This window comes from Marmota marmota, unplaced genomic scaffold, assembly GCF_001458135.2.
Source record: "Marmota marmota marmota unplaced genomic scaffold, marMar, whole genome shotgun sequence".
In the NCBI taxonomy this organism is placed as follows: Eukaryota; Metazoa; Chordata; class Mammalia; order Rodentia; family Sciuridae; genus Marmota; species Marmota marmota.
Genome location: NW_026000016.1, coordinates 46,292,836 through 46,312,230, shown reverse-complemented (window position 1 = coordinate 46,312,230; position 19,395 = coordinate 46,292,836). Strand labels below are relative to the sequence as shown.

The 19,395-nt window shown below is 35.5% G+C and overlaps 1 protein-coding gene and 1 non-coding gene across 2 annotated transcripts in view; both read left to right on the top strand.

Annotated features, from left to right (window-relative positions):
- Window positions 1–490: 490 nt before the first annotated feature.
- Window positions 491–19,395, top strand: part of Kdm5b (lysine demethylase 5B) — a 46,000-nt gene continuing 27,095 nt past the window's right edge. Inside the window, exons 1-11 of the mRNA XM_015483849.2 lie at window positions 491–634; window positions 2,420–2,542; window positions 3,495–3,665; window positions 8,302–8,436; window positions 9,927–10,023; window positions 10,324–10,433; window positions 11,670–11,828; window positions 13,450–13,569; window positions 15,564–15,722; window positions 16,911–17,092; window positions 18,286–18,448. Coding sequence (XP_015339335.1) covers window positions 3,564–3,665; window positions 8,302–8,436; window positions 9,927–10,023; window positions 10,324–10,433; window positions 11,670–11,828; window positions 13,450–13,569; window positions 15,564–15,722; window positions 16,911–17,092; window positions 18,286–18,448 — 1,227 coding nt within the window. The 5' untranslated portion in view covers window positions 491–634; window positions 2,420–2,542; window positions 3,495–3,563. The remainder of the gene's footprint in view (window positions 635–2,419; window positions 2,543–3,494; window positions 3,666–8,301; window positions 8,437–9,926; window positions 10,024–10,323; window positions 10,434–11,669; window positions 11,829–13,449; window positions 13,570–15,563; window positions 15,723–16,910; window positions 17,093–18,285; window positions 18,449–19,395) is intronic.
- On the top strand, window positions 7,169–7,269 carry LOC125618603. Its single transcript, XR_007349938.1, has one exon. It is a non-coding gene; the product is annotated as a small nucleolar RNA U13 (small nucleolar RNA).

Here is a 19,395-nt window from a genome sequence, read left to right as displayed (position 1 = left end):
TTCATTATTATTTCAAATGAAATTCATTAAAAAGCTTTTTAAAATATTTTAGCTCTTCCCTTATTGTAGATTTTTGTTTGTATTCAGCTCCACATAGGTATGCATTTATATGTTTTTCTTCTTGTTTGATTCTTTCCTCATGATCTCAGTTCTCCCAGTATAGAAGGATTCTCTAGAGATCAGGTATCTATATGAGTAGACATATTAAGGATAGTGAAAATTGGTTTTGGATGTCAGTTTCTCCTTCCCCCTATTGAAGAACTTATCTTCAACTTTTTAATAAAAGCTAATGTGACTAGAAGTTTAAATATATAAAAATATATATTATGGTGTTGATATAGCTGTTTTGTAGTAAGATACTTCTGTAGTAAATAAGAAGTTAGAGTCTCTTTTCCTAAACCTGGTTTTTCAACACAGGTTGGGGCTTAGTGATGTTGCTGGGCTCAGCAGGGAAGGGGGGGGAGTATATGGGATATATCATTCATTCGTGTATATTCTGCTACTAAATGTCAAATAATTATAAATTCTTCTAATAAGAGCTTTTGCTCTCTCCTAGGATTGGCAGCCACCTTTTGCATGTGATGTTGATAAACTTCATTTTACTCCACGGATCCAGAGGCTGAATGAATTGGAGGTAATGTCTTTACTATTGTTCCTGTTTCCTGTATTCCTGAGGGGTCGGGTCCACTTTGAAGAGGCTTTGTCACCAATCTGGTAGGGAAAGAAAATATGTCCAATAGTTGATCATGGTAAAACAATTTGCAGTAAGGCCATTGAAACAGACAAATTTTATTAAAAGCAATGATACTTGTCAGACACTTTTTAGTCTGTTAGTAAATCCTATATTAAGGCGATAATCATTAGAATTTAGGTTTTGAAAAGAATTACACAGTAGAACAGATTCTATAGTCCTAATTTCTTCAAAGTGCATAACTTTGTCACTTAGATTTAATAACACTTTAGTTTCCTAAGGAAGAGCGAGGAACACAGAACATTCTCTAGAGAACAGATGTTTCTTCAGTTTCTAGCCACCAAGAGCAGGGTAGATAAGACTTGTGTTGTTTGTTAGTTTTAAAATCTGATTTTAATATTGAACTAAACATCTTTAACTGAAACAGAGCACATATCCAACAGAATTTTATAGACATTGATAATAGGATTAAAATGTGTATATTGTAAAGAATTTCAGTGTATTTTCAAATTCAAATTAAACCTGAAAACAGGAGATGATTACTAACTTGAAATCTTGGTATGATTGAGAATATCTGAATATTGATCCAAGTTTTGGTCTGGCTTCAAGTTAAATCTCCCCAGACTGTCCAGCTTATATTTGATAAGGAGAGTAAAAATAAAAATGACTGTATAGTAATAATATGTTTAAAAATAATATTTTAAAAAGTTTCCTTTTTTGTCTTTAAATTATAGGGGCTTTTAAAAATTGATATGGGGTCTGGGGTTGTGGCTCAATGGTAGAGCATTTGCCTGGCATGTGAGAGGTACTGGGTTTGATTGTCAGCACCGCGTATAAATAAATGAATAAAATAAAGATCTCTTAACAACTAAAAATATATATATTTTTAAAAAAGACTGATATAGACTGCATCTGGTGTTGCATGTTTATAATCCCAGATACTTGGGTGGCTGAGCTAGGAGGATCAGAGCTGGGGATGTATGTAGCTCAGCAGTACAGTGTTTATCTAGCATGCACAAGGCCCAGGATCCAATCCCCAGGACCACTGAAAATAATTTGCTATAGAAGCACTATTATAAATCTGATTTTAGATTTGTGTTTGAGCAAGTAAGAAAATTTCTACTTGCAACAAGCCTTTGAAATCTTGTTGTAAAAAGACCAAGGTGGGCATATAAAAACTTGTCACGTAACTTAAGCAGTAAAATGAAATTGTGTTTACTCTGGTACCTCTTAAATGAAGCACCTTTTAGGGTAAGAACTTATGTTATAAGACTGTTTATTGAGTGTAGAACTCCTTGCCTGACACATGCATGATAAGGGCTAAATTAAGGTTTTGTTGAGTTAGTATATAAGTTTTTAGCCAACTTCATTTTATATACTTTCAGCTATTTCTCTATTAATGTATGATTGTTTAATCAGCTTTATCTTGTATCCTTTGATTATTTCTCTTGAATTCAGAAAGTAGTTTTGCACTTAAATATTCTAAGAATGAAAATATGGCACAGGCAGGTAATAGACATGAGCTTTAAAATAAAACTAGGTAAGTTTATTTTATAAGCAGGCATATGTGCCTGTGGTCTGAGCTATTCAGGAAGCTAAGGTGAGAGGATCCCTTGAGCCCAGGGATTCAAGCTCATCTTGGGCAACATAGTGAGACATGTCCAAAAATAAGTAAACAAACACATAAACAAAATATCTGAGATTAATGCGCAGTTTTTTGTCATTTAGGCTCAAACTCGTGTAAAATTGAATTTCCTGGACCAGATTGCAAAGTACTGGGAGTTACAGGGAAGTACTCTAAAAATTCCACACGTGGAGAGGAAGATCTTGGACTTGTTTCAGCTAAATAAGGTAAAGGGCTAATGACCATCTTACTCATTTATATAATTGTGAACAGTGCATTTGGTTTTCTTTGCCTTATGAAGAAACTTGTTGTTTAAAATATATAAAGTGAAGCTGGGTGAAATGGCGCACTCCTGTAATCCCAGCAACTGGGGAGGCTGAGGCAGGAGGATCCTTAGTTCAAAGCCAATCGTAGCAACTTAGCGAGGCCCTAAGCAACTCAGCAAGGCCCTGTCTCTAAATAATTGAATACAATAAAAAAGGATAGGGATGTGCCTCAGTGGTAAAACACCCCTGAGTTCAATCCCTGGTACCAAAAACAAACAAAGTAAAGTGAGATTTTTAGTTCAGTTGAGTGATAAGAATCAGAACCACCTATCTGGTCTGGAAGTCTTGTGGAATATTTTTTGCCACCCGTTTTTGTCATTTTTAAACTCACCAATAATTCTGTAAACTATTTCTTTCCATTTTAGTACAGACAGACAAACTGAAGCTTATGGGGATTTAAAAAACAAACAAACAAACAAACAAACAAAAAGACCCAGCTAAAATGGCTGAGCTCATAGTTAAATTCCAGGTCCCACTTTAATCTAAAGCCTGCATTCTTTCCACCAAACATTATTTCAGGCTTTCTGTCCCTTAGTTTGTGGAGATTTTAAGGGTCAGAGAGTAGGACCAAGTACCTAGGGCCTTTTCTTTAGTAGAGATTTGATTATGATTCTTTTAAGATGACTGCTTTGGGGAAGCGAGAAGTCATTTTGGGAGGGACAAAATGTTTATGAACATGTAGTTAAAAGAAATGTTTTAATTGTCTAGCTTGAAATTAACAGCACATGCATTTTTTCTTTTGACTTAGGAAAAGTATTTTTAAAATATAACCATAGCCAAGAACATTTTGTTCTTGGAGTCTACCTAGGCATGATTTCCACATAAGTGTTTCTAACTTTTGCTATTTTAACAGTTAGTTGCAGAAGAAGGTGGATTTGCAGTTGTTTGCAAGGATAGAAAATGGACCAAAATTGCCACCAAGATGGGTTTTGCTCCTGGCAAAGCTGTGGGTTCACATATCAGAGGGCATTATGAACGAATTCTCAACCCTTACAATTTATTCCTGTCTGGAGACAGTCTGAGGGTGAGTTTTGGGGCTCGCCACAAACCTGTTTCATTCACTGCTTGTTGGTACATTATGTTTTAGGGGGAATGAAAAAGCCTCAGTTGTGTTTGAATGACACTGTTCAGAAGACCTTGGTTTTTGGCTGTTTTCTCCAGTGTTGTTATTCTGTTTTGAGAGCAACCATACTTAGACATTTGTTTTTAGAATGAGTAAGATTATAGAGGACATGTCGTTTTACTGTCAAAAACTGAAATCTGTATTTACTCCACAATAGGTGTTTCTTTACAGCAAGAAGTTAATTATTGTATACTTGTTAGGTTTATACTTTTGCATTTGCTTGCTATTTAAAGCATCCCTGGTTCCCATATTATGAAAGTATAACTTGGAAAATAATTTATTCGTTCTTTTTTGCCAGCAGAGATTCCCAAGGAAATGGTCATGTAGAATGCTTATATTTGTAAAGGAGAAGGAACTTAAAAATACTGCATAGCTTCAGGGTGTGTGGTGGGATTACAAACCTGTAATCCAGTTAATGGGAGGCTGAAGGAGGAAGAATACAAAATTTAGGACCACCTAGGCAATTTAGTGATGCCCTATCTCAAAATCAAATTTAAAAAAAAGGGTGAGAATGTAGCTCAGTGGTAGAAGATTCGCCTAGCATATGCCATTCCCGGTTCAATCCCCTGTACCACACACCTCAAAACAAAACGAAAAAACCCCAAAAGCTTTGAAGCTAATGGGTTCCTTTTTTAGTACTTATTACCTAGCCATGTTTGTTTCCATACAGAAATGGTATTTGTGAATTTACTCAGATAAACACTTTTGTTCTCATTAATTAAGGTAAAACAATACTGTAGAAACTTCCCACCTATTTCAAGGTTCTGGCAAAAAGTGTGTCATAATTCATTTACATCCTTTGAGTTATTCTAAGACTAGAGCAGTGAGCCCTATAATTTTAAAAGTTGTTTCTATGTTATAGAAAGGTAAATAATAACATGGTTTCTGAGGGCAAACCAGTAATCAAAACCCTGTTCTAATATTATAATCTAGTACCATTTGTAATGCTTAAATCCTATAGATTTTCTTCCCTTTCTTCTTTCTTGATTTCAAGTAAATTTTCTTTTTAGCCTAGAAGAAAGTGACCAATCTGATATTCAGAAAGCTATGTGTCTATTTTTGTTACTGGGAACTGAACCCAAGGGTGCTTTTATCACTAAGCTACATCCCTACCCTACCACCCGCCCCCACCTTTTTTTCTTTTCTTTTTTTTTCAATTTTGAGGCAGGGTCTTTTTGTTAAGTTGCTGAGGCTGACTTCAAACTTGATCCTCCTGCCTCAGCCTTCTTTGTAGCTGGAATTACAGGCATGTGCCACCATGCCCAGCTGTTTTAATGTATATTACATGAGTGGTTAGTGAGTCCATGGATGAAATTAAAAACAATTATTGAATTTGGAACTTTTATGGTTCTGTTTTATAGTCAGACCTAGATAGAGTTGTCCATATAGATTTTCTCTTTTTGAATCTGAAGTGTGGAGGTTACAGTGAATCAGGGGAGAGAAAGTTCCTGCTTTAAAGTTCCAACATTTTAGAAATATGTCATCTGTATACTTAGGCAGTGGAGTTTTGTTGTTTAAAAAGCATTTAAAAACACAGGGAAGGCGCTGGGGATGTGGCTCAAGTGGTAGCGCACGCGTGCGGCCCGGGTTCGATCCTCATGCACCACATACAAACAAAGATGTTGTGTCGGCTGATACTTGAAAAATAAATATTAAAAAAAAAAATTAAAAAAAAAAAATAACAACACAGGGAAGTATCATGAAAATAAATTGCCCCTAATCCTTGTTATTTCTCTTGGCTGTTTTTATGCATGTATATACAAATTGGCAATGGGTTCTCCTATACAATATTGTTATCCTGTCTTTTCGACTTAACGTATCATGAGCATCTGCTATGTCATTGAATGTTTTTAAAAACACAGTTTTGAATGATCGTGGTTTTCCATTTTATATCCAGGTCTTGATTTAATTTCTCCTACTATTGAAAGTTTATATTGGTCCCCCTTTTTTGGGGGGGGCCGTGGACAGGGAATGGGGATTCTGGGATTGAACCTAGGGTCTCACACATATTGAACAGGAGCCATACCACTGAGCTACACCTCTAGCCCCTATACTCATTTCTCATTGTCAAAATTTGTTTTTATGGTAAAGGAGAATTAGAAAATAAAGAGTTTTAAAAAAGAAGTGCACATAATGAAGGATTTATTGCAAATTTATTGCCTAAATTTGGAGAAACTTGAGTAAAGTTGAGCAGTGATATATGGGCATTATAGAACACAGGTCTCCATCTTGCATCATCATGTTTTTTAAATGTCCTAAGGGATCACTCTGTGGGATGATGTGCTTATGGTGTGATGCTATTAATCATCTGTAAATTTCTGTTTCTCAAGTAAAGGTTAAAATTAGTGTTTGTGATAGCATTAGATATAAAACCAAGGCTTCAGGTGTGTTTAAATTATGGTTCGGAACAAAATAATGAAGCTCTTCATGTATATTCTAAAAAGCTGCTAAGCTTGAATATATAGAGTCCCTATAGAACTGAACTGATCATAGATAATAGAAATCATTGAAATAAATATGGTCTGAATATTTAGTATCTGAATTTCTGACCATCCTTACAGTAATTAGTATTTCCCAACTTTGGTGTCTCAAGTAGAGAGTTCATAGAACACATAAATGGGTTAATTTATGTGATGGGCAAGTTTATTCTTCTCTCTTTGCTTTCTTTAAATGTGCTCCAGATGCTCAATAGAAGACTTGTTATAGAATGGTAGATATTATTTCATAACAATTCTTTTTAAAAACTCAGGTTCTCTCACTTATTACTGGTATTTTATTCATAAGTTTTTCAGACTATTTAATTATAATATTAATGATATAATAATTGACTTTTCCAAATAAAATCACTTAGAAAGAACAAAATATTTAGTATTGATATGTTGTTGTGCCTTTGGTATGTTCCTTACTTGATATTAAGTAATCACTTGATGTTCTGTTTTATATGTTATATTTCTTAAACATTAGAAAATAGACTGATAATTTGTTTCTCTATGGTTTCTTTTGTTTCTTCTCCCCACAACGTCTGTATTTTCTCTGCAAATGTAAAGGAAAAGGAGCTAAACTTATAAATAAGACTATATGGTAGTAGTGGTGCCCATAATGCCAATAATTCTGGAATTTTGTTATTTTGGTACCTATCATACCAAATACAAATGATATAAAACATCTAAATGGTTACATTTTGGAACATTTTGCAGGGGTGTTGCACAGCTGGTATAGGGGATTGAAAGCAGGGGAACTTTACCACTGAGCTACAATCTCGGCCCTTTTTATTTTCTATTTTGAGATGGGTCTCACTAAGGTACTGAGGCTGTCTTGAAATTTTTGATCCTTCTGAGTTGCTGGGATTATAAATGTGCATTCTGTGCCTAGCTGGAACTCACTTTAAAAAAATGCTTGGCATGATCCTTCGGTTCATAAGTGTGACAATTGGGTGTTCATGCTCCTGTGTGAGATGTGCCTCCCTCTAAACCTTGTTATGACATGGCATATTACCTGTCTGGCGTGAAAAAAAAAATGCTTTGCATGCAAGGTAGGATGGTGCACACCTATAATCCCAGCAACTCTGGGCCTCTGGCAGGAGGATCTAAAGTTGCAGGCTACCCTCAGCAACTTAAAACAGTAAGGCCCTAAGCAACCTAGTGAGACCCTGTCTCAAAATAAAATAAAAGGACTGTGGATGTAGCTTAATGATAAAGTATCCTGGGTTTAATCTCCTCTATCTCCACCTCCCGAAAGCTTAAGATGTTTGTGGATTCTCTTATGAAATGGAAGTGCTAACTTAAAATTCATATTAGCTTCAGTGGTGATACTTTGTTGTGTTATGCTGTATTGGCATTAAATACCATCTTTTAGCCAGCTTAGAATTAAACTAAAGGAGAAAGTGAATAAGTAGAGACTTGTATGATGAGCCAGTTATTGCTTTGAGCTACTGATTAATCTTTGCTTTGTGAGTTAGACTTTGTTGGAGATATGCAAACCTTGGAATGCTTGTCACATGTCCTGTTTTCTCAATTCAGGTGGTATATTTTGGTGACAGCATTGCTTAGTTATTTCTAAAACTACAAGATGGTAAAATTGTAAAAAAAACCTATTGGATTCCCCTTTTTATTACTCCAAACACTTTTTGAAAAATAAGATAGTCTTAATGTAGGAAATTATTTTTGGAACATATTAGGGGTCTTTTTAACAACTTGTCTTCAATTAATTGACAGTTGTCAGCAAGGGAAATTGCAAATGGCTCTTTGGGAGTGTCTGGAACCTGCTGTGATTTCCTGTGACTTAATGAGATCAATGAAATAAATTGAAGAAACCAAATTCAGTTGTTTAAAAGAGTTTAAGCTGTTGTACTTATTACATGTGTGTATATTATTAGTTGTTAGTTTTTTAAAACAGATATAGACTTGTCTTTGTATTTAGATTTTAAAAAATAGACCTGTATGTTATCCACATAAATAATTGTACCATGTAAAAATACATCAAAACAAGATTAAAAAAAAGAAGGGAGATTCATTAATGCAATTTATTTTATGTTTAGTGTCTACAGAAGCCCAACCTGACCACAGACACAAAGGACAAGGAGTACAAACCCCATGATATTCCCCAGAGGCAGTCTGTGCAGCCCTCAGAAACCTGTCCCCCAGCCCGAAGAGCAAAACGCATGAGAGCTGAGGTGAGAGCTTCACCAGGTCCATTAGCAGGCATTGTGGAGGTGTGGTGCTACGGCTGTCCAACAACTGTACCTGTGCTTTTTATAGTTTTGAACCTTATTCGTCTCACACAAGGAGGCTTTGTGTATTCCAGCATTTACACTTGTGGGGTGGGGGTGGTGGGAACTGTGCCAGCAAAGGGATAAGAAATTGAAGAGCTTTTTCTGGGCTTATGTTGCCTGGATAGCTGCTGAGTTGTAACTGAAAAGAAATAATAAAATAAAATAATAAAATAAAACTGATAAAAGAAATAATAAAATAACTGAGACACATGTCCTAGGATATGGATGCCTACATCTTACCTCAGTGACACCTAATGGTAATGATATCACCTGTGGAAGAAAATCTCTTACTTATGGACATCCTTAATATACCTGAATGAACAAGGGCAAAGTGATATATAGTTTCAGAAACACTACTTGGTTAACAGATCACAAAAATAATTTTGTTTTTTTTTTCCCTCAAAAATATCAATACTGGGGCTGGGGATGTGGCTCAAGCGGTAGCGCGCTCGCCTGGCATGCGTGCGGACCAGGTTCGATCCTCAGCACCACATACAAACAAAGATGTTGTGTCCGCCGAATACTAAAAAATAAATATTAAAATTCTCTCTCTCTCTCACTCTCTCTTTAAAAAAAAAAAAATCAGTACTGGGCTGGGGATATAGTTCAGTTGGTAAGAGTGCTTGCTTTGCATGCACAAGGCCCTCGGTTCTAATCCCCAGCACCACAAAAAGAAACAAACAAACAACAACAACAACAAAACCCAATAAATATTAGTACTTTGAGAAACAATAGAAACCAAGACTGGCTTATATACCCTCAATGAGAAGGAAGTCCTTAATAGTTTATTGATGTTAAAAGTATAGTTTATAATGATGGTTTGTAAAAAGAATTGAAGAAAATTTTAGAAGCTGAATTTTCTGTGAATACTGGTAGACCTTGGAAAGAAGTCAACAAAAATAAATAAGCTTCCAGGAGGAAAAAAGAGTTGTTTCCAATTTGAGTCGTAATATTTCCCATAATTTGTTCCTGATTTTTCGTTGTTATTTTTGGTGGAGAAAGGGCCTATTTTTTTTTTTTAAACATAAAATAGTGGAGAATACTCTGCTAACTTCTAAATTTCTCATTCATACCTTAAGTAAGAGTTGTTTCAGGGCTGGGGTTGTGGCTTAGTGGTAGAGCACTCACCTAGCATGAGTGAGGCACTGGGTTCAATCCTCAGCACCACATAAAGATAAATAAAAGTATTGTGTCCATCTACAACTAAAAAACATTAAAAAAAAAGAGTTGTTTCAAAGATGAGGTGGTCTCTAAGGGAAGAGAGAAGTGTGTTTTGAATTCCTGATTAACAGATATAGTTTGTAAGATTATATAAACCTGTACAGTTTATATTCTTTAAAGATTTCTTTCTTTTTAAAGAAAGTATTCATGTATATGATAATTTCTTTTAGGCCATGAATATTAAAGTAGAACCAGAAGAGATAACAGAAGCCAGAACTCATAATCTGAGACGTCGAATGGGTTGTCCAACTCTAAAATGTGAAAATGGTAAGAAAGTTTATTCATGAATAAGAAAGAAAACATAGCTGGGTATGGTGTATTCCCAGCTACTTAGGATGTTGAGGCAGGAGGATTACAAGTTTGAGACCAGCCTGTGCAACATAGTGAGACCTGTCTCAAAATAAAATAAAATTGCCTGGGATGTAGCTCAGTGCTTAACCTAGATTTGGGAAGCTGTGGGTTCAATCCCCAATATAAAAAAAGAAGGAAGAAGGAGGTGATGGGGTGAACAAGGAAGCAGAGAACGGCATAATACAGAAAGATCTAACTTTGGATTGCCTCCCACAGACAAAGAAATGAAAAGTAACATCAAGCAAGAACTCACTGAGAAGAAAGATTATATTGTAGAAAGTGAGAAGGAAAAGCCCAAGAGTCGATCTAAAAAATCCACCAATGCTGTGAGTTGATTTCTTCCTTTCTCTTTTCCCCCATTTCTTCTTTTCTCCTTTCATTTCTTCCTTTTGAGTCTCTTTACCCTGAAGCTTATACTTTTGTGCTGTACTTAGGTTAGGTTAACTTACTGCCTGACAATGAAAAGATCTTTTTGAGTCAGTTTATACTATCAGTTTATAAATGCAGAAATACATGAGAACCTTATAAAGACAGTGTAGTAATATGGGGAGGTGGTAGGGGCAGCTGTTTTTCTAGAATACATTCTGTTTAGCACTGAATAGTAAACGAGCTGTATCATATATTGAATCACGAACCCACCTTCAAATGAGCTGAAGGCTATGTCAAAAATCAGTTTGGTATTTTCCAACTTTCCATCTAGCAAGGGAAAGGAACAGAAAAAAGAAATGAAATATAAAACAGAGAAAGGAAGGAAAGAAGAAGAAAGGAGCCTAGGGATTAGTGGGTAAGGACATGGCAGAGATGGGGAGCTGTTTACTCTGTTAGACACTTTTGTTTAAAGCGAAACTAGTGTTAGGCTCTGGTTGCCCTCTTTCCTGCTCCCAAACCGATAAATATACCTCACCACTGGGTATTTTGGGGGAACTTTTAAACACTGACCCTTACTTAATTAGAATTTGAAGTGATAGTTTAATGTAGTTAATTAACTTTAAAACTTCTCTCCTTTTAAATATGGCAAAATTGAATTTTTCCTTCATAAATTCTACTTTTGGTTAGCTGGTAATTATTACCTAGCACCTTATTCTTCTAGAAGACTCCTTTTTCTTTTAAGGTTGGGTCATAAGCTTTTAAAAAAATACTTGTTTTAATTGTATATAAACACAGTGCCTTTATTTATTTTTTATGTGGTGCTGAGGATAGAACCCAGTGCCGCACAGGGGCTAGGCAAGCACTCTACCACCGAGCCACAACCCCACCCCTGAAAGAATTATTTTTAAACTACCAAAAGGTAGCAATGTAAATATAGGACAATTGAGAAAAAATATTCAGAAACTTGGGAGATCACATTTTGGAACTGAGGTTGCATGAAGTATTATGAAATGCCTTTTATAGAAAATGAAGGATTTTTTTTTTTATTTTAAATATCTCTTATAGAAGTTGTATAACTGGAAGCAGGCTGGAAAGACTACATACATGTCTTAGATCCATTTCATTATTACAATTTCACTAAATCAAGTAATAGCTCATTCTGCTTTCTTCTACCCTCTTTTTCATTGATGCAGGTGGACCTGTATGTCTGCCTCTTGTGTGGCAGTGGCAATGATGAGGACCGGCTTCTCTTATGTGATGGCTGTGATGACAGTTACCATACCTTTTGCTTGATTCCACCACTCCATGATGTTCCCAAGGGAGACTGGAGGTGTCCTAAGTGTTTGGCTCAGGTAAAAATTAAAGACAGTGGTAGCATTAGAAAATTTCTTCTGGCGTACTTTTTCTTTGCCTGGGGGTTTAGATTTGGCAATGGATAATAGTAAAGTCCAGGAAGAAAATTGGATTGACCCTGAATAGGATAGAAGTCTTAGAAGTAAATTCCACAGTGTGGCTGAGAGGGGGGTGGAAAAAAGTAAAAAAATGTAAGATATAATTACATTGCTTTTAAAAAAAATCTCATTGTAAAAAGCACTGTATATTCTTAGCAAAAATTCTTGAAACACTGAACAACTGAAAATAGAGATAGTTCACAGTGCATAGATAACCATCATATCAGTGTATATTCATCCAGACTCTCTTCTATTTTTAAACAAATGAAATTACATTACATAAGCAATTTTAGTGATCTACTTTTAAAGTATTTTTGTGTAGTTACTGATGCTTGCCATCACTTTTTATGAGGATTATTTTATACGATTTATAATGAAGCAGTCACTTGAATACTATGTTTGCATTAGGATTAGATTATATAATAAGGTGGATAATAGGGATGAACTTGGCTGGGGTTGTGGCTCAGTGGTAGCACTGGGTTTGATTCTCAGCACTACATACAAATAAAGGTCCATCAACAACTAAAAAATATTTTTTAAAAATAGGGATGAACTTGTAAGATGGTCTGGAATATTCAAATTCATTAATTTGCTATAGTCTAGGGCCGCCTGTAACTGCCTGCTAACTTCTCAATGTTTAGTTTCATTTTTTTAGTACTGGGGATTGAACCTGGGGTGCTTTACCAATTAACTACATTGCTGATCCTTTCTATTTTTTATTTTGAGATGGGATTTTACTAAGATGCTTAGGGCCTTGCTAAGTTGGTGAGGCTGCCCTTGAACTTGGGATTCTCCTACCTCAGTCTCCCAAGTTGCTGGGGTTATAGGCATGCACCACTGTGCCTGGCTCAGTGTTTGTTTTTGATGGCATAATTAGGATATAATTAACTAATGCTGTTCAGAGAGCCATTCTACTTCCATCAAGTGTTTTATCTCTATTTTGATGATATATTATGTGTTGATTTTTTTCTTAGTTTTAACTCTCTGAAGGACATTATTCCTCTCATTATTGAAAACATTTTTTGGTTCTGAAAGAAACAAGGTTTTAGGCTGCCTCTTTTTGTGTGTGTATGTGGGTTTGGGGACAAAGAGTTAATAATTGGTGATTGAACTCAGGTAACTGTACCACTGAGCTATATTCCTAGTTACTGCTTTATATCCCCCCATTTAAATTTATTATTTTGAGATAGGATCTCACTTATTTGCCCAGGCTGGCCTGGTACTTGTTATCCTTCTGTTTCAGCTTCCCCATGCCCAGCCTAGGCTGCTTCTTTATAGAGATTTAAATTATTCAAAGTTGTGATTATTTAAGTAAATATTTTATTTGCTTGCTAGAACATCCTTCAAATTTCAGGCAGATTGATTTTTTTCTTTTTAAACGGAGACATTGCATAGAAGTAAAAAAAAAAAATAAAACTTTTTTTTAAAGAAAATCTGTCCTTTTGATGATTGACCAGATAGACTTGTAGACTTGACATTTTCAGGTGCCACCTAGAACACAAACTTTCTTTTTTATTTGCAGGAATGTAGTAAACCACAAGAAGCATTTGGCTTTGAACAAGCAGCCAGGGACTACACGCTTCGTACTTTTGGGGAAATGGCAGATGCATTCAAATCTGATTACTTCAACATGCCAGTCCATGTATGTACATATTAACTGCTTTGATAGAGAATTTTAATAACTTTTGGAGACAGAATGACAGTTTTAATTTTTAATGATATTAAAATTCCACAATAAAATGCATTCTGATTCATCTAAGAATTTCACTAGAGATACCTTTTTCGCAGAGATTATACAGTAGCAGTAGTAAAAATAGCAATAAAGAAAATCACCTACAGTCCCTTTAGCACAATGCATGTAATTTAAAGAATACAGCAAAAATTTATTGACAGCCTACTATGTGCCAAGCTGTGTGCTTTGCCTTGGGAATGCATTTGTTGTATATTAGCTAGTTGCATGTAAGTTAGTATTATAAACTTCATAGGATTCTGGTTTTAATTCTCCCTGTTCACTTAGCACTATAAGCATGCTTCATTCAGCATTTAGTAGTCTATCAAATGAATGTGACAAAACTAAATGGTTTCCTTTAGTAATTCTGGGTATTTAAAGCTAGGGTCTTCCTCAGTTCTAAATAAATGCTATAGCAAACACTTCATCCATGTTGATCTCTGTAATTGAATTATGTTCTTTGAATGATTGCTGAGATCTAATGTTCTCATAAATAAGAATATTTATTCCCTACCCCTCCTCCACAGGTCCATCAATTTATGGCACTCCAGCTTTACGTGTGTGTGTGTGTGGGGGGGGGTGCTGGGATTTGTGTGTGTGTGTGTGTGTGTGTGTGTGTGTGTGTGGTGCTGGAATTTGAACCCAGAGCCTTGTGCATGCAAGGCAAGCACTCTACCAACTGAGCTATATTCCTAGTCCCACCATCCAGCAGTATTTTAATGAGCCTGCTTTTCTTTATTATCACCAACATTAGCTAAAATGTTTGTTTATTTAATTGGCTTATGTTTATTCTCCATTTGAATTTTTAGGTCTTTTGATTCCTTGTATGTTATAGTATTTGCCAGTTTTTGCTCAGCCAGTTCTAGTGACTTGCAACCTATCTATGGTTGGCTTTTTATTTTAATTAAAAGATGAAGATTTTGAAAGATGTTTAAGTTACTTACTTGCCTGTGTACTGAAATCAGATATCAACAGATCCTTGACAATCTGGTGCCTTTTTATAGGGCATTCTGCCCAAATTAATTGTTCTTTTTGTTCATAGTCTGCACCCTTGTCTCTTTTTTAATCATCATTGCCTACTTTACTCTTTCTGTCATATCTAGTGAAAAGAAAAAATGGATGGACTCAAGACAATGTGTTAAAAAGCCTCTTGAAGTATAAAGCATCATTCTAAACACAGATGACCATTCTTTTTATACTGTCTTCAACCAAGTTCTGTACTACATTTCTGAAAAGACAAACATTCCCAATTTTTGAATATCAGCATTTTACATTCTTTAGCTACTTTTTATAATCATAGCCAGGTTCATGATAGAGGAACATGAATTCTTAATTTCTTTTTTTAGAATTAAAAAAAATATATATATATATTTTAGTTTTCGGCGGACACAACATCTTTCTTCGTATGTGGTGCTGAGGATCGAACCCGGGCCACACGCATGCCAGGCGAGCACGCTACCGCTTGAGCCACATCCCCAGCCCCTGAATTCTTAATTTTTATGTTGCTGTTTCTTTTCTTTTTTTTTGGTACCCAGGATGGAACACAGCGTGTCTTACCACTGAGCTTCATCCTTGGCCCCTTTGTATTTTATATTTTAAGACAGGATCTCACAAAGGTGCTCAGGTTGGCCTGGAACTTACAATCTTTGCTTTAGACTCTGAGTCTCTGGGATTATAAGCATTGCACCATTGTACCCAACTCTTAATGCTCCTTAATTATAAAATTCCTTTTAGAAAATAAAGATGTTTCCTGAATTGCCTGGGATCAATTATGGAATGATATGGAGAGAATCTTCCCTTAGAAGTCTGGTCCATGATTCCTGTCATTAATTTACCTAGTTACATCAGTGATAGGCAGTTTGTAAATGAGTTAGAAAACTCACCTTTTCCTCTTATTATATTTTTAGATGGTTCCCACAGAACTGGTTGAGAAAGAATTCTGGCGATTGGTAAGCACTATCGAAGAGGATGTCACAGTGGAATATGGAGCTGATATTGCTTCAAAGGAATTTGGAAGTGGTTTTCCTGTTCGAGATGGAAAAATCAAACTTTCACCTGAGGAAGAGGTAGGCCCATGTAGAAGGAACTTTTAGTTTGAGGGAGACTTGTGCATTTAAAGCTGTGATTCAGCATATCCTTGATCTAAAGAGCCTGCTACTGGATTAATAGCATCCTTATTATTATTACTTTTTAATGGAGATCATTTGTTTTAAACCTTTATTTCACTTATTTTTATGTGGTGCTGAGGATCGAACCCAGGGTCTTGCACATGCGAGGCGAGGGCTCTGCTGCTGAGCCACAACCCCAGCCAGCACCCCCCAACTCCAGCATCCTTATTATAAAAAATGAAAGTCCATGTATGTGGCTTGAAAGTTTAAGTACTTATTGAAATTCTGTTTGGTTCTTGAAGTAATTTATGATTACTTTCAGCAGATCCTTAATTATCAGATTTTTAGTGATTTCAAGAAAAGTTGGAAGACAATAGAACAATTCTAGTCCTATCTGTACCACTACATTTTATATCATGGTGATAGGGAAAATAACTTTGCCTTCAGATTGTATAACTTAATTTCTCCTTCTGAAGAAAATCTAAGAGTTTTGTTTATTTATTTATGTCTATGAGTCTAATAGTTTTCTACATCATCAGGTTTCTAAAAAAAAAATTTTATTTCTATCCTGTTAGGAAGTAACAAAAAAAAAAAAGAATAAATAAATATATAAATATATTCTAACACACACAGGAAATGGGTAATCCTGTATCTATAGCTTAATGAATTTTCACAAACTAAGCACACCCATGTAACCAGCAGTCGAATAAGAATTAAGATACCCACCCCCCCAAACTCCCCCTTTGCCCTCTCTCCTTCATTACTTTACCTCTTTCAGGATAACCACTATTCTGACTTCCGATACCGTAGATTACTTTGCCTACTTTTGAACTTTAGTATCTCTGTATCCAGGGTCTTGTTAAGTTGCCCAGACTGGCTTTGAAATTGCAATCTTCCTGCAGCAGCCTCTTGAGTCACTGGGATTACAGCCTTTTCCACCAATCCTGGAACAAGTCCATTTTATATAAAGCTTTAAACGAGGCAGAACTAATCTACAGGCATCCTAAAATTGAGCATGTTGACCCCTCTACTTCCCACTCCCTTTTATTTTGAAGGAAATTATTTTCCAGACAGCCTTTGGAAACAGAATTCTAAAGTATTAGCATGGTACAGCTAAAACTTTACCCTCATTTTTCTTATTTTTAGGAATATCTTGATAGTGGCTGGAATTTGAACAATATGCCAGTGATGGAGCAGTCTGTCCTTGCCCACATTACTGCTGATATATGTGGCATGAAACTCCCTTGGTTGTATGTGGGAATGTGCTTTTCTTCATTCTGTTGGCATATTGAAGACCATTGGAGCTATTCCATCAACTACCTGCACTGGTGAGAAATCCCACATAGAAAGTATAAGCAGTATGTAAACCGGGTAGAAAAACTTTCTGTTCCTCTCAAATATGTCTCAGCTATGTTTGAAGACTGACGAGCTAGTTTTTTTCACCGCTATTATAATAGGCATCCTATTAAGGCAGTACTAGTTTGTAAAGCTTCCTAGAAAGTACATGGATCCTCTAAATTGTACACTGTAGCCTGAGAAGTGTAGCCTGTTTCTGGGGACAGTATAGTTATTCTTTGAAGTGAGTAAGTTTTTACTCATAGAATGGTTAAAAAAGCTTTGGACTATACTTTCCTATAGAAAATTGCATTCAGTGGCAATTTGGGAATAGAGGCAGGCTATAGGTACATAGTATCTTCCAGGTCCTTGGGATGCCAGCTTCCTTTTTGTTGGGTGGAATTCTGTCACCACAACACTTTGAGGGAACCTCATCCTTGTGTCTGAATTTTGTGGATGCAGATACTTGGACTTCTTTACCTCTACTCTCAAAGCCATTTCTTCACATCTGTTTTTCCCCCTTTATTCATCTTGCTTCTAAATATAAAAATATTTGAAGATTCATAATTCACTTAAATCCTTATATAAGGAATTCAAGAATGTACCACAAGAAAGAAGAGATGGCATATATATGTATAGCATCAGTTCTTCTTCCCTGGGCAATTACTCCCAGCTGTAAAGTGAAGATGATATTTATCATACCTCACAGGGATGTTACAGATTAATTGGTTGACAATTTAAAATGCTTTGAAGAATAAGAGCTCTTTAGAAGTGCTAATTGCCTTATCATTTTTGATTTAACCTCATCTGTCAGAATGGGCAAGGGAAGAGGAAGATGGAGAGTTGCCATCTTTTGTCAGTTGCAGTAGGAAACTGTGGAACTTCATATCCTGTAGATCCCTTATATTATTAAAAATTCTAGATATCTGCATTTTTTAAAGGGTTAGTTAAAAGTGGGAGCTGGGAGAGGAATGGACCTCAGCTAGAAAGTCTCATGCTTAACACTTATACTTGAAGGTAGAAAATGCATTACATATGTTCAGATTACATTTATAATGATACTTCCTCAGTTTGAACATTCCTTTGTAACTAAGTCTTACACAGCAAGGTCTGAAAAATATGAACTGATTAACATTTGTTTTGTGTTGGTATTGCAGATTGATTTATTTTTATAATCTCTTTCCAGGGGTGAGCCAAAAACCTGGTATGGAGTCCCAGGATATGCTGCTGAGCAGCTAGAAAATGTAATGAAGAAACTAGCTCCAGAGCTCTTTGTGTCCCAACCAGATCTCCTCCATCAGCTTGTGACCATCATGAACCCCAATACCCTGATGACTCATGAAGTGCCTGTATGTTCTGGTTAATCCTCCTATCACTCAGACTTACTAATTCACCACTTTTCTTATTCTCTATTATTTACTTTTTAATGAAGTTGATTTGGTTACCTGTTTTCCATAGGATACTTCATAGCAGAAACAGGTGCTTGATGCAAGTTGGTACTGTATATATAGCATTAACCCAGTGGGGGTAGTCACTCAAATACCACAGAAAACTGATTTGTTGCAGCTAATACCTGGATAACTGAATGGCCTTGCTTTGCAAAAAAAAAAAAAAAAGTGTGTGATATTTTTATTTTTTTCTTATTGTTCATTCAGTGGCTTTAGTATATTCATAGGTTGTGCAACTCTCACCACTAATATGTTCTAGACTGAATTTTTGTTTATGACTTCAGTCTTACAGTCAATAAAACAAAAACTTTTTTAAAAATATTTTTTAGTTGTAGTTGGACACAATACCTTTATTTTATTTATTTATTTTTATGTGGTGCTGAGGATCAAACCCAAGGCCTTGCACACTCTACTGCTGAGCCACAACCCTAGCCCTAAAACAAAAACTTAAATGATCTGTCAGTATACATAGTTTACTATGAAAATGGCTAAATTTTGTTATAAATAGAGAGGTGTTAGAATTCTTTATATTCTGTCCCTATTTGAAAAAATAATTATATTGAATCTATATGATCTTCATTTTGAATGGTGAACCAAAGTGTCATTCTTGATAGAAATTATTTATATTGTACCCCTACCCCCAAGTTTTATTTTAAGTGAAAATTTACTTCTAGGTCTTGAGCTTGTTCAGGGCTCCCAGTCTTGACTTGGAAGGTGCTGGGGATATTTTCTCTGAGATTGCTGTTACATAAAGTAACATTCATATGCTTACTTTCTTTTGGAGAATACGCTGAAGATATTTTGGGAGTCTATATTGATTTTTTTTTTTTTTTTTTTTTTTTTTTTTT